Genomic DNA, 16,357 nt, shown 5'->3' on the forward strand with positions numbered 1-16,357 from the left:
GAAGAGCCGAAGGAATTCTCAGCTCCGGCCACCGACACAACACTCGACCCCGGTCCCAAGACATGGGAGGAAGGCCGGACAGAACCAGCTCCTTCGATCTCATGGGGCGGGGCGGCGCAGGGACCGGAACCCCAAGAATCCTCAACGGACCTGCGCCAACACCGAGAGAGGGACTGGGAGCGAACCCTCCCCCTCCGGGGCAGCCGAGGCATCCGGACCCGAAGCCAAAGGCAAAGGATCGACAGACGCCTCCAGGCCAAGGGATCGAGCCGAGTTCAGCGATCTCACCCCTGGACTCTCTCGGCCCCCCGAACAGAGTGGGCGAGGAACTCCTGCCGGAGACCTCCAACCGACTCGTGAACGAGGGACTTCACGGGGTCCATATGCTGCTGAAACAATTGAGTGATAAGTGACATATCAAAACCACTGGACGGAGACGGAGAGTGTGACCTATGTGAAGACTTAGTTTTGGTTTGCTTAGCCTTTATGGCCTTGGACGGGGGAACCTCCTGGGTCAGGTCCCCTCCCGCCTCACGTAATTCTTTATAAAAAAGGAAATCAGCCACCCGTCTCTTCTGGGCCTTGGGGGGAGAAGCCCATGCACAACTCAGATGTCAGGGTTATGCCCTGCCTTCTCCAGGCAGCATAAGCATTTGTCATGCTTATCAGAACGGCAAATATTTTGTCCGCAGGCAGCACATCCCGTTAAGGCCTGAAAGCAAACACGCAAGCATGTAGCTAACGGCGTACACAACAGCATAATATACACGTACAAAACATTGAAAATTACGTGAATGCGACAACGCGACATGAAATACTTGGTGAATAACGCAATATTTCAACCACATGGCACGCTAAAACTTCCCGCCATGGAATAGCAACATGTGCGTAAACCACGGGAAAGCTAGCGTAAATGTTTAATACAAAGTCACATAAATGAGAAATAACAGACTGCAAAGTCCATAAAACGTTTCTCAAAATGAATAAAGACCACACATACAGTTGTTGAAGTCTCAGATATTCTTCTACAAGAAGTAAATCAGGTAGTAACTCAGGTTGGAAATATGTGTGAATGCTTGAGTGACAGCAGAAGGAATGATGATACGGGCCTAGGCGCTTACCTGGTTGGCTGCGCATGCATAGCAGGGAGGTAACTCCACGTGGTTGGGGCCGTATAATAGATAAAAAATATTTTTATTTATTGTACAATATTTTTATTAAAACATTGATACAGCTGTCACATGACATTTTCAGCCACAGAAAATGCACATATGTACCCCAAGGACGATCTCTATGAAAAAGAATAGAGATGTTCTTTAGATATTCTGGGTAAATTTGTACAAATTTGTGCTTTCAATCCCATGAAAATTTGTTAAAGGTCGCATGCAACCCAAAATTCAAACATAATTAAAACACAATTATCACTTATTCATGACATATTCATGACATATAATATAATATACATATACATAAAACATATAAACAAAATGATAAGTGTATAATCGCAAATCAAAAGTGCAATATTTTGTACTTGGGTTTACTTCCCTAGAACCAAAGCAGCCGGGATAACGAACCCAGTCAGAGCGGGTGGGTGTGCACTCAAGTTTAACGGCTGGTTCATTTGCAGATGCCCTCACGGCCCATAGTGTGTGTATATATAGAGATGTTGGGTTTTGTAAATACATGCTCATTTTTGGTGTATAACATTTTGCAATCAACAGACATCATAACATGTCATGTGTACAAGTATCACACCTGCCTGTCTGTGTAATAACATAATGTGACAGAGATCGAACTCGGGCCATAAATCAATGCGTTTTGTCTATGGTGTATAGCCTGATAGGTGTTAAGTTCAAATTGCATGTGCTCAGTAATCGAAGTTGTGTATTGGTGAGGTGAAATTGGGTTTAACGTCGTGCTTGAGAATATTTCGCTCATATGACGACGTGCATGCGTGTGTATGTGTATGTGTGGCTGCTTGTACTAGCCCAGACTTAAGCTGGTTTTATAGTGCCAGCCCACTGAGATACCATGCCGCAGTGAAGCATGAATACCCCACTCAGACAAATTATACTGACTCCGAGCCGACCAGTGCTTGTTGTACCCATTAATGCCAAGCGCCAGGCAGGGACCAACAAGTACCATATTTTAACGTCTTTTGGTATGACGCGGTCGGGGATCAAACCCGCGACCTTCCGCTCTCCGGGCAGACGCTCTAACCACTACACCACGGAGGCGGTCAGTTGTGTATTGAATATTGTCATTAGCAGACAGGCGGGCAGACACATAGGTGTCAATAAAACAGACATTGAGTTTTGTCTGTGACAACTACATATCTACATCAGTTAGAAATTCTGTCAACGCTAAATAATGACATCGATGTTAAGTATCGAACTGAGAAAGTGACTCGGTAAGAAAAATGTGTGGTGAAATAGACAAATGAAATTACATAAACAGTTAAATCGGTAATCTACTGTCATAACATATAAAAAGCTTGCGCCTGTGAAATATCAACAAAACATTAAAAATATAGCTCACACCAAAGCCTTCACGGAGTATTCACCGGACAACCCGCTTCCAAGCTGCGCGAACCTATTTCACTGCGCATGTGCTATGAGCGCAGCCAGCACAGCACAGCACAGCCCAGCGCAGCTCAGCTGTTGAAACCACTTTTGCCCCAAGCGCTTGGGGAAAATTAGTGAATCATTTGAACTCCGATTTCGCTCGTTTTTTTTCATTGCGTTATATTTCAACTTTATAAGTTGAATCTGCATTTTTGATGATTTGTTTCGGTAAGTCCATACCGAAAGGTATCAGAATCTGCAAAGTTGTGTTTTACGTTGCATGTGACCTTTAATGTGAAAAGGAAAACAGGCAGACCTTTTAACTCCCCAACTATATTCAGGAATTAACACTTTGTCTGAATGTCGAACTTTCCTTTATTAAAACATAAATAACCAAAGTTTTATTATGCTGTAGTATCAAAGATATTCCACAATTCTGACATAAAGCTACCTTGGTGATGGTATTGAGGATATCCAGCCTGTCTTCCTGCGATGGCAGCCCCACATACAACAACTTATCCAGTCTACCAGGGCGCAGGATGGCAGGATCGATTATGTCTGAAAAGATCATACTAGTAATGCACAAGGAACACACCTGAAAAATAAGCTTGCTGTGTTTACAAACAGCATAGATAGCCATTTCAAATTAAAAATTTTTAGAAATTACAACAGTCATACAGAAAACTTTTCATCATCACTGAGACGTGCTGAACATAATCTTGAAGGATGAGGACTATTTTTATTCTTTATTCTGTATAGGCGACGTTTCGACATAGATTCTAATGTCATTGTCAAGCAAGTGATACATATGTTGAAACGTCGCCTATACAGAATAAAGAAGTTGTATCTACCCAACTTCTAGAATGCCAATCAAAGAAGTGAACATAATCTTGCAAAATATCTGCTGTTTCTGTGTTGTAGAACTGATATACTAACTAACTTGCATTGATAGTGTTGTTGAATGTCACAATTCACTTCAGTGTTCATGCATCAAGGTACATGATGCCAAACTGTCAGTAATGTTATCTGGTTCCATGAGATCCAGTACTACTAAACTATTTACAAGAGTACAAAAAATAATTGCCGTAATTTTAAGTACTCTTTTACTTCCCTTTGAAGGTCGAATATTTTATTGTAATGAGATCTTGCAATGTGATACATAATCTACCATGACATGCTGTATGGTCAAAATCCTCCTTATAGCCACATTCTGATCAGGAGTGAAAGGTTACCTGGTCTGTTTGTGGCAGCCATGATGAAGACTTGCTTACGAGATTCCAGCCCATCCATCTCCGTCAACATTTGATTGACAACCCGCACACTTGAACCTCCCTGAGGACAAATAGGATACAGTGTACCACTGAAACCATGGCAATGGGAAGCTGCGAGCACATGCATGCGTGCACCCACCTTACACACAAAAGACATGCATGTGCATGTGTGCATGCATGCATGCACACACACACTCTCTCTCTCTCTCTCTCTCACACACACACACACACACACACACAAACTGTTTCAAGGAGTGTACTAAGACATAAGATTATCAAATGTGAATGACTCATACTAATAATATGCATAACATTCTTAATGATTGGTAAGGAACAGAGAATAAATCAACACAAAAATATCTTCTAGAAGGTAAAAAAAAAAGAAAAGAAGAAATTAAAAAAGAAAAGTTAAATCTAGGTACAATTCACCTTGCAAAGTAATCTCTTACTACATTCTAAGGCCAATGATATTTTACATGGAATAACAAACCAAGATAAACAAATATCATGTTGGCCTTTCCTCCTGTTGACAGTACCTCTCCTGAGCCTGATCGCTTGGGACAAAGAGCATCAAGCTCGTCGAAGAAGATGACACATGGGGAGGAGTTGCGTGCCCTTTGGAAGACCTGCCTCACAGCTCTCTCACTCTCACCAACATACTGAAATAATTAGTTTGATCATTTCATCACTCCAGAGATCTGGGTTTTTTTCCCCAGTTTAATCTTTCCGAACTAAATATACCTAGACTGTAAAACAAACCTCATTAAGAATGCCTCTACTAATTTTACCTAAGATACAGATTCAAGAATACAAACAGTGAGACATGATAGAATACTACTTCGTTGGTATGCCTACAGCGTGAGTAAATATTTTATGTCATATCAGCTTTAACTTGACAAGATATGGAATATATTCTTGAGAAAGTATTTTTCATGATAACCTTTTGTATAGCTCACCATGTTAAGCAACTCTGGTCCTTTGACTGATATAAAGTTGATTCCAGATTCATTCGCAATTGCCTAGAAAAAATATATCATGATTATGAATATTAGTTACTCTCAAATGTGATGTGGACTGAATACAGCATAGCTGTTTTAACATTTTGTTACCAAATGTTATCTGTCCGTTCCCTGCGAAATGTATTTCAGTTCTGTAATGGTGGTTACTACTGCTAACAATACACAGACTCAACATCACACAATACCAGTTCCAGTATTCCATACTTGAGGTTGTTTCCACCAGAAAAACATTATTCTGGTCACTGAAATGTATCCCACAGAAGTCAGTACCTACATATTTGCTGTTTATCATACCCTACGTGGTACCACAAGGATGTGGATCATTGTTCATGCTATGATTCCCTTAATCAAATGTCAGCCATGTGACATAATCAATATTGATCAAACCCACTCACCAGCTAACTGCTTGCTTACCTTGGCCAGGAGGGTCTTGCCACACCCTGGGGGTCCTGACAACAGTATCCCTGGAGGGTTGGTCAACCCTAGTGACTGGAACTCTGTTTGGTGTCGCACTGGTGCCTTGAGATAAAGGGTAAAATATATGTGAGATATATGTTTTGTGTTATCGTGCCATAAGATGGACACATTTTCAGTCACTGGCTGCTTGCCAAGACTTTTCCAGGTCACTGTAACTAAGTTGTGTCATTGCTGACTGTGGCATTCACTCAATTCACTCACAAACCCTTATGTTTATATACAGCAAAGAGACAAGTCTGCAAGCCATTATGTTCCTTAATACAATCTGTTTAAATTACTACATCTTCATTGCAAATCAAATCTGTACAATAACAATTACAGAAATACTCATACCAGAATGGCAAGTTGCAGTTCTTCCCTCACTGAGTGGAGAGCCCCGATGTCAGACCATGTCACATCGGGAATTGTGGCGAAGCCTTCACGCTTGGCTGATGGCTGCACATGCTTTAGAGCCTCCTGGTGAATGAAAGAGATACAAGTTGAATTGCCATAAACGTTAATTCAGCATGGAAAGAAGATAATAATCCAGTGAACAATCCTGAGTAAAAGTGTTAAATACTGCTCGGAACAATATTTCACGATGACTTTGCCTTACGATGACATAGCATAAAATATAAACATTATTTCAAGCGCGTTCTTTCCAGGAGATCCTGTTTGATAAAACATTACTAGTCAAACTTGATGACGCACAATAAATATGTTGAACACTATGTTCAATACAAGTAGAATCGAATGTTATGTTGCATCACAGATACCCTTTTGTCTTGAAGACACAGTGCTGCAGTAGTATTCTAACTGTAGTGGAGGACTGTTCATTTAGTATAGGGGTGGTTGGGCCAGGAAGATAAATGGTTGGGGTGGTGGCTACCATGGTCAGGTCATAAAAAATTGATGGGTCATGAAATAAAGCTACTTAAAATGGAGGACACGTCAGCAAAACATCTCCTGAGCAAACACCCTCTATAATATATGACCAGTCGCTAAGAGGTGGGTGAGTGAATTTGGTTTTATGCAGCTGTTAACAATATTCCAGCAGGTCTTCACACATTGTACGCATGTGGGGAATCGAATCTGGATCTTCAGAGGAGCAGACACTTTAACCTTTATACTACCCCTCAAGATACACCATGCACATGGTTAACTACACCGCTGTTATCAGCCATGTGCAGGTGATAATTGGTCAGTGGTTACATATCTTCATGTGACTATACTGCAGACTGCACTTACCTCAAAGTCCTCCATCTTAATGAAAAGATCCTGTAATTGCTGTTCTGACAATGGTGGCTGATCCCTTAACCATGACAACACTAAAATACATTAAACAAACTGAAAGATACCAATATATGATTTGATTGTTTGTTGTTTAACGTCACCCTCAGCAATATTTCAGCTATATGGCAGCAGCCGAGAATAACAAATCCATCATACAAGATACAGCAGGTGGCCACAATATTACGTACATTGATGGCGGCCGAGTGTGACGCCTCCTGTCAGCGCGGTTTATTCAAATGGTGATAGAGCATGAAATACAGGGTGACTTACCTCAATACTTGGTCATATGACCCTTGTTCCTCAGAATTTTCACTATTCTCCCTGGAATTGATCTGTACAAGTTCTGTATGTAGTTAACCGGCGTGTTTTGCCAGATATCCCTGATTTCTCTCTCTCGAGATCAGCTGCCGACTGAATATGTTGTCGGTGTGCGGCCAACTTGTTTTTCAACATCAACCAACAATTTTCAATTATATTTGCATCCGGTGATTGTGCAGGCCATACCATGCCATTTATGCCATTGTTTTGTCTATAGTCCTGTACAATTCAGGCCCGATGCACAGGGGCATTGTCGTCTTGGAAGATATAATTATTTCCAGGAAAATGACGTGCTACAACAGGCCAGAGGTGAGAATAAATTATGCCATATATTTCTGGGCATTTATATTGCCGTTAACAACAGTCAAAGTTCCGACACCATGCAAAGTAATGCAAGCCCATATCATCAAACCCACTCGAGGCTGCCGACCTGGACACAGGCATTCAGGTAGGTACTCTTCGCCGGGCTGTCTCCAAATATAGACACGATTATTTTCTCCAAGAAAAACCTTGCATTCATCACTGAATATTACTCTATTCCAGTAATTATCCACAGTTTTGTACCTTTGCCCTCTTGCCCATGCGTAGACGTTTTGATGTTGTTGTTCTCGAATTCTTATTTTCTTTCTAACGATACGCCTGTGAAATTTATTCTCATGCAAAACCCGTCTAATTGTCCTCCGTGAGACAGGGGAATTTCTACCCCTATTAAAAATGTTGGTAATTTCATGTAAAGGTGCTGCGATGCGATTGTCTTTCACGATCCGAAACAACTGTCTCCTACCTCTCCGTGACACCTTGGCAGCACGACCTATTCGATGGCGATTCTCAATCGAGCCTCTTCGTTGAAAACGGTTTACACAAGAATAAACAGTACTTCTGGGAAAGCCGAAATGTCTTGCAATAGCTGAACAATTTTGGCCATCCTGATATCGTTCTACAATAATAGTTTTAACGGCCGAAGGCAAGTCTTGAGATTTTCAAATGTCGACGAAAATAGCAGACGGAAGCGAGCAGATGACTTTTTTCAGTCACATCAATGTCACGTGACGATAGGGCGTGTTCGGTTCTACTAGTTCGCTAAGATTGGTTACTGTTAGAGAGTCAGTTTTCAAAAGCGATCGTTTCAAAGTAAGATTAATTTCTAAACTTACTAAAAAATATGGACAATGGACGTAATATTGTGGCTCATTTCTAATAAGTTCTAATAAGATAACAACCACATCAAAAATGCTAATTCAGTATCTACAGCAGATAAAAGATATTATTTCCCCTGATACAAACATACACAAAAGCCAAGCATAATTTTAGCAACAGCATACAGTTATAAGAAATGAAATAAATTTTTTATTGTCTCTTAAAGAAACATTCTTAACTACCTATTTCTTTCACAATCTTCTTACTACAGCTTTTTGGCAGTCACCTAGGCCAATCCGGTAGTTTAAAACATGAAACTTAAAAGCAAGTCATGGAAATGAAAAGTCAAAGTGAGGACAACATGCTCACCTGATGCAAGTTCTGGAGACATGTGTTTCCTGCTGTCAGGGCAGTCTTCTTCTACACTGTTGGTGCCTGGTTGGCTGGGCGTTGAAAGGGACATCTCTTTCTCCTTCTGCAGTTCCTGAAACACCCTGAAACACCCCACTGGTGTCAAAACTCTGTCTTTATGCATAATCTTGCCATGACTTTCCTGCATTGGTCAACATGCTATATAAGGGATAAAATTAGTTTCTAATGCTGCAACTGGGTTTACATGTGCATAGTTTAAACAGAATTAATCTTTGTTGCATACAAGCTTGATTTCTCTCACAAAACAACAAAATCAAAATGTTGAGTCTGAAAAATTATTCTCAATTCCCACTCCCAAGAAAGCTGGGAAACAACAATGCATAATAATGCCCACTCAAGTATATTATGAAACAAACTTAACATGCATTATGACTAAAATATAACTGTAATCCAATTCATGATAACATCTGGGCACCATCAAATGTTGTGTAGAATATTAACCCCTACTACAGAGTATCCCACACCTACTTGTTGACAGCAATCATGGCCGCCTCCCTGGCCAAGGCCATCAGGTCTGCTCCAACAAAACCTGGGGTGTGGTGAGCTAGATGCTGGAAGTTGAAGTCTTCGGTCAGACGTAGACCTCGACACAGCACCTGCAGGATCCTAAAATATGGCTCTCTATAAACACATTGTAAACAGAGCTTATCACGTAAGTTTGTTTCTGATTTGTCATTTAAGGCCACACCAAGAAATATTCCAGCTATATGACACCAGAGTGTAAATATTTGAGACAAGGCAATCCAGTGATTGATACTATGAGCAATGAAGCTTGAAGCAATGAGCCTTCAATCCCGGCCAAATACATGCAGTACTTTTTCCAGTTTCAAATTTGCAGCTTAATACATACATGCCATTAGAGAATATATTACCTCATTCTTGCATTTTCATCAGGGATCCCGAGACAGATCTCTCTATCAAACCTGCCAGCTCGTCTGAGTGCAGGGTCAAGAGAGTCAGGTCTATTAGTTGCTCCTATTACTAACACAGGGACAGTCTTTGTGTTCAGATCTGAGAGGAAATGAAATGACAGTTAAACCAGTAATTGCAGTAACAGAAATTGTTTCCTTCCATAATATTTTAATAATCATATGCAGACAAATTCCCAACTCAAGGCCAGGAACACCTATTCTTTTTAGTTCCACACTTACAAAAACTGTGCCACATTAAGTATTAACTGTTCTAAACAAATCTATCCCTCTGCATGAAATAACTGCAATGTGTTAAGAAGAATGAAGAAGTATGAAGGGCCATCATTATAAAGATAAATGAGAAATGTCAGACATTGTTTACAGATCTGGAATGACAAGAGTACCTGGTACATGACATTGTCATTGGTTCATCTACTGGTCCAAAAGATACGGTAATCAGTGGGCACTTTTGGTTTTGAGTCATAGGCGCGGTTTGACCAATAATCTACCCACCATCCATACACGCCAACAACTGAGCTACAATCCTCCTTTCCATGTCCTTCGATGCTGTCTCTCTCTTTGGTGTGATGGCATCAATTTCATCTATGAATACGACACAGGGGGCACAGCCCTGGAACACAATCACAGCAAACCACAGATTTCAGACAGGAGTGAGATAACAACAAATCATTGATTTTGGGCTGGATTTAAAGTCCAACTTGATGAGAGAGTTTCTGTCTGATCTGTCCGTCTGTCTACAAGAGTAGTTATTAAGCTATCAAAACAATAACATGGAATTGGGATTCGTAAATTTGTACTTCTATGTCAGGTACACACCAATTTCAAAGTCAATGGAAAAAAATGCAAATTTTGAAAATCCCTAATAGCAAAAGGCAGCAGTTGACAACCTGGTCTATGTGTGCACACAGTTTCATGAAAGAATACCAATTAATTTTAGAGATATGGTCCAGACAAACACACAACGATGAACAGAGTCAAAGTCAAACTTGTTGTCATGGAAATAGGAAACAAATTAATTTTCTTAAAATTCCTAAATAACAAAAGGCACCACTTCAGTACTTAAATAATACACGTACCCGGTTTGGTTGAAAAATGTTTCATGTTTTGTTTAGCAGTACTCAAGAAATGAAATCCAACCCCCCTTTTTGAGTCTAAGTCCAAATTGTTTCCACAGAAATCCAGAAAAATAAAAATGCCAAAAATCTGCAAAAAACAAAAGGCACCACTTTGGAACCTGTTTTATATATCTGCCATGTCTTGTTGAAAGATACTGAACAGTTTTCGAGCTGTGCTCCGAAACAACAGCCACCTCCATTTCAGCTAAGTCTGACGAGTGTCCATCGAAACAGGGAAAAATCAATTTTTCATAAAATCCTAAATCACAAAAGGCATCACTTCAGCCCTTGTTTAATACATGTACCAGGTTTGGATGAGAAATCTTTCATAATTTTCAAGTTGTGCTCCGGAAACAAAATCCACACCCTCCTTTTGAAACCAAATCAAAATTGTTTCCAAGGAAATAGAGAAAAATAAAAATGCCCAAAATATGTCAATAGCAAAAGGCTCCAGAAATGAAATCATTACGGACGGATGGACGGTTGGATGGACGAGGCATTGACTATATCCCGACAGACAGGACGGGCAGATGGTTGGATGGATGAGGTGTTGATTATATCCCCCTGCATTATATGCCAGGGGGATCATAATCAACATCATCTACTGGATCTGTACTTACAACAGCTTTTTCAAACAAGTCCCGGATCTGCTCTTCCGACTCTCCTGATACCCCTGACACAATCTCTGTTGCGGCAATCTTGATGAAGGGCATCTCAAGCTCCTGAACAGAGGCAGAAAATATATTACCCCTGGTAGAGTATTATATATCTAAGGACACTCTCAATCCATTGGGGTTACTACTCATGCTTGCTGTGGTAAATTAGGTTCATTGTGTGTCATCAAATACTGTGCTGTTTCAAATACTTACCGGCCACTACATATAGTTGTAAATGTTACATTTCTATCAATGTCTTTATGGAAAGGATTATTTGTCACAGACACAGTCATGTGCTATATCTGTAAGGATGCCATGACACATAGACACATGTGCTATATCTGTAAGGATGTCATGACACACAGACACATGTACTATATCTGTAAGGATGTCATGACACACAGACACATGTACTATATCTGTAAGGATGTCATGACACACAGACACATGTGCTATATCTGTAAGGATGCCATGACACATAGACACATGTACTATATATGTAAGGATGTCATGACACACAGACACATGTACTATATCTGTAAGGATGTCATCACATGACACATGTACTATATCTGTAAGGATGTCATGACACACAGACACATGTACTATATCTGTAAGGATGTCATGACACATAGACACATGTACTATATCTGTAAGGATGTCAAGACACACAGTCACATGTACTATATCTGAAAGGATTCCATGACACATGTACTATATCTGTAAGGATGTCAAGACACACAGTCACATGTACTATATCTGCAAGGATGTCATGACACACATACACATGTACTATATCTGTAAGGATGCCATGACATACAGACACATGTACTATATCTGTAAGGATGCCATGACATACAGACAGAAACATGTACTACATCTGTAAGGAAGTCATGACACATAGACACATGTACTATATCTGTAAGGATTCCATGACACACAGATACATGTACTATATCTGTAAGGATTCCATGACACACAGACACATGTACTATATCTGTAACGGATTCCATGACACACAGACACGTACTATATCTGTAAGGATGCCATGACATACAAACATGTACTACATCTGTAAGGATGTCATGACACAAAGACACATGTACTATATCTGTAAGGATGTCATGACACACAGACACATGTGCTATATCTGTAAGGATGCCATGACACAAAGACACATGTGCTATAACTGTAAGGATGCCATGACACACAGGCACATGTGCTATATCTGTAAGGATGCCATGACACAAAGACACATGTGCTATATCTGTAAGGATGTCATGACACACAGACACATGTGCTATATCTGTAAGGATGTCATGACACACAGACACATGTACTATATCTGTAAGGATGTCATGACACAAAGACACATGTGCTATATCTGTAAGGATGTCATGACACACAGATACATGTGCTATATCTGTATGTACTAATTAACACCTATCCATCCTGTCAAAATAAATTATGATCATTAGATGTTAACATAATGATGTTTTACATACTATTAGAAAGATATCCACATCTGGGCTTTATTCTACCAACAAAATACATGTCTCAAGACTTGGTAGCCCAGCTTCAAATTATTTGAAATATAGTTAGTTGGTAAAAGCAATAAATCTGCTGCTAATAGTCATAAAAATAATCAACACTGTCTACTTCTACATGAACCTACCCCAGCAATGGCATGAGCTAGGAGTGTTTTGCCACATCCTGGGGGCCCATGCAAGAGGAATCCTCGGGGTGGGGTTACCCCCAGCTTCTGGTAGACTTCAGGGTGCTTCATGTGCACCAGCAACTTGCATATGTCCTGCACACAGGAAGATAATCATTTATTGAACGAAAAATGATAGAGATCATGAACATTTTGGGGGGATGTTTATAAATGGTAGAGGGGTTGTACAAATATTGGACTTCATCACTATGTTTCAAGCCATCCTTATTCAAAAAAAGTAGTAGGGGGAATGGGGATACTGGACCAAGTCCAACAAAAGCCTCTGCAAAGCCTTATTTCCCAAATAAGGCTTTTGTCAGGCCCTTAGATCTCGCCCAATTACCCCTACTATAAAAAAGTTTGAGACGCCAGCGGGATACGAACCCCACATGTATACCTCACAGCCGCACCACTCAACCGACTGAGCTACCAGGGACAAGGCTGAAGTATGTCGGTTTAACGGGTCTATCCTGGGATTGCATCATCTATCCTGAGATTGCATCATCGCTCTACGTGCCGCTATGCCGCTGTAAGTTTTGACTGACCATATTGGGTCAGTGGCTCGCTTACGGCTATCACCCTCGTGTTCCCCCGGCTGGTATAGATACCTCACTAGGGCCCTATCTGGTATCTGTTTCTCTTTCCCACGCAATGGAGCAGCCGACTCTGCCACTATTGATTTTAGTTTGATAGCGTCTGCCGGTTTTTTGCCGGTGGCTTCATGGTTGATTGCCGACACCACCTTAGGTAACCTCGCGACCCATTCAGTCGATCGCTTCCCCGGGTTGGCCATCTCCCTCGCATACTGATGTCTGAATAAGCGCTCAGCCAAAGTTCTATTGAATCTCTCAACTATGGCTTGGCTGCGATGGGCTCCTGCCGTGCCACGCCTGACCTTTGTATCGTGTTTGTCTAACAGGTGTGACACGACACCCATGAACTCCCGCCCGGGGTCAACTTGCAGCTCTGTTGGCCACATCAGCGGACTGCGTTTGTATATGCATTCGAATCCTCTGGCTACCTGGGCCGAATCTTTCGCGGTCAAGGGTTCGGCTTCCTTGTAGCGACTGGCTACGTCCACTACGGTTAAGACATACTTGTACCTCTTGTCGTGGGGTAGGAATAAGAGGTCAGCCTGGTGAACGCTATTGGGTATGTTAATACCAAACTTCCTTCTAAGCACGTAGCGTGGTGGCGGTAAATAGATCTGCCAAAGGGCTTGTTTTTCAAGCCACGCTTTGACCTCCTCCGGGGGTACTCGCGCCATTTTAGCCAGCTTATCTACAGCGCTAGCTCCTTTCCAGTACCCACGCGGGCTGTAGTAAATAGCCTCAAACTTTCTCTGGTTCAGTGACATGTCACCTAGACAGGGTATCCTGTTTATACATACACCTATGTTCTTGGTTCAATTTTCTCATGCCCGTACGCGTACGTGTTGATGCCATCAACAGCTATCCAACGTTTAGTATCCATCGGCGACAGGGAAGTCTTGGCCTCAAACCTATGTACTTGGCTATGGGCGTGCCAGCACACTCGTCCTTCATCTTACCTAGGACCTTTTTATTTACCGTGCTGCGTATGGCATGGTCCTTGGGGTAGTCACTGGTGTCGTATAAATCGAGGCATTTCTTCATGTCCTCGTACACGTCCTCGGTTCTAATCTCCATCAGCAGGGAATCCGTGTCAGTGTACAGCACTTCACACCTGTCGTCGTACTGTTTCTTCAGCTCGTTGTAGTAAAAGTCGTACATCAGGTGTTTGGATAAATCGAGGATGCTCATCCCCACGTAAACAGGCCGGTTGAATTTTATATGGCTTTTCTTCATGTGTAGGGCAACTAGGTCATCGGTGAATATCTTGCTACGGTTGAATGCGGGACTGGCTATCAGTCTCCTGAGCTTGTCTTCCTCATTCGACCGAACCAGCTTCACGGTCACGCGTTTCCTCAGGTTCTCCATAGTCTTACCAAACACCGAGTTGTTCATGAGCTTGTAGAGATTTTTCTCAAAGTCACTGGTGGCAAGCTTTCGGAGGTCTGTGTTCATTCTGATGTGTGGCTCCACAGGTACAGCTGTAGGTTGCGATAGTGAACGATGTACTTGGTTTTATTCATTAAGTTGGGCACGAGTTTTTCAACGTCTGCCACCCGCCCACCTAACAAGTTATGTTGGTACTCAGACATCCAGTCTGGGTTAACCCTCATACGTTCGGGGGCCAGGGGGTAGCTGTTGTGTGATGTGTGTAATGCCTTGGGGTATTCTAAGTCAACCTCGAGGATATAACCTTTGTTCGAATCTGGTGCGATGCTCATAACATCGACCTCATGTGATGCCCATTCGAATCCCCCTGTGGGTAGATACTGGCTCATGGCCCAGCCGTACAGGTTGTTGGCGTCTAGGTAGAGAATAAGATTGGTTGGCTTGCTCGGGTCGTAGCCCTTTACGTATTGATTATTTGCTTTCGCGTATCGTTTGGTTGCCATGGAAATCCTGCCTCGCAAGCCTTTCTCAATGAATAGGTGCATGTCGTAATCTGTGAGCAACTCCAACTTAACTTCGGTCTTTTTAAGCAAGGCATCCCACGACAGACCTGGGCTGGTGTAATACCATGCGGGGTCGAGTTTATACTGCTTGAAACAAGTCCGCCTAAACGTCTCAAACACATCGGCTAACAGCAGTACATCTGTCCTCAAGTACAGGTCGTGATAGTCACCCAGATTCTTACAACCCAGTTTATTCCATACGTTAATAGCGTGTGAGTAATCATCTTGGGATATTGCCAAGTCTGTCAGATTGCTGTAAAATTCTCTGATGGGGGGGTTGTCTGGTCTCGGTGAACTTAGCCCAGCCATCCATGTACTCATAGGGGTACACACCCTTCCTCATCAGCAGGGGTCTAGTCTCGGCGTCGGTGTATCGATCGGTGATAGGGAAGGTATCGTTGGCCTTGACCAGACTGTCGAGTGACGACAGGAGGAACTGAACCGAGTCGATGAACCTCAGGCCGTTTAAGCTGAAGGAGATGTATCTCTCCATGTTGTTGGGGATGCACGTCAGGGTGCCGTCGATTTTCGCGATGGCCTGCATGATTAAGTGAGAGTCGTACCCTCTCAAGTTGTGAAAGACCACGGGGATGTTTATTGTCTTAGGGGTGATTCTAAGCTTGAGGTTACACGCGCTGTGAGCAGCGCCTCTATACTTACCGGTTATGTGGCAGTGATCTCTCACCGAATCACCGTTAAGTGGTGAGTCACACACGTGACAATTAGTGCTACAGGCGTGAGCTAGCCGGTCGGCTTTGGTCATACGCATGGGAGCGACTGTATACAGTGCATTCCTAATAATTTTGTCTTCCTCCTGCAAACACTTTAGAAAGTTTTCAGCCGCGTCGGGACCCCTATACACTACGGGAGCTTTCGTTTTCCCATCACAACGGACGACAATGTATCCA

The 16,357-nt window shown here is 42.1% G+C and overlaps 1 protein-coding gene across 2 annotated transcripts in view; it reads right to left on the reverse strand.

Annotated features, from left to right (window-relative positions):
- LOC124289710 (nuclear valosin-containing protein-like) overlaps nt 1-16,357 on the reverse strand; it is a 66,758-nt gene that overhangs the window by 2,573 nt on the left and 47,828 nt on the right. For both annotated transcript variants that reach the window (XM_046726340.1, XM_046726341.1), the window contains 13 exons: nt 12,869-13,003; nt 11,158-11,259; nt 9,915-10,032; nt 9,363-9,501; nt 8,959-9,096; nt 8,428-8,552; nt 6,559-6,638; nt 5,665-5,787; nt 5,269-5,373; nt 4,792-4,854; nt 4,372-4,494; nt 3,797-3,896; nt 3,016-3,122 (listed from right to left, as the gene is read on the reverse strand). In XM_046726340.1, the coding sequence (XP_046582296.1) occupies nt 3,016-3,122; nt 3,797-3,896; nt 4,372-4,494; nt 4,792-4,854; nt 5,269-5,373; nt 5,665-5,787; nt 6,559-6,638; nt 8,428-8,552; nt 8,959-9,096; nt 9,363-9,501; nt 9,915-10,032; nt 11,158-11,259; nt 12,869-13,003 (1,458 nt within the window). The remainder of the gene's footprint in view (nt 1-3,015; nt 3,123-3,796; nt 3,897-4,371; nt 4,495-4,791; nt 4,855-5,268; nt 5,374-5,664; nt 5,788-6,558; nt 6,639-8,427; nt 8,553-8,958; nt 9,097-9,362; nt 9,502-9,914; nt 10,033-11,157; nt 11,260-12,868; nt 13,004-16,357) is intronic.

Source organism: Haliotis rubra, unplaced genomic scaffold (assembly GCF_003918875.1).
Source record: "Haliotis rubra isolate DU_JTF1 unplaced genomic scaffold, ASM391887v1 Scf447, whole genome shotgun sequence".
Lineage (NCBI taxonomy): Eukaryota > Metazoa > Mollusca > Gastropoda > Lepetellida > Haliotidae > Haliotis > Haliotis rubra.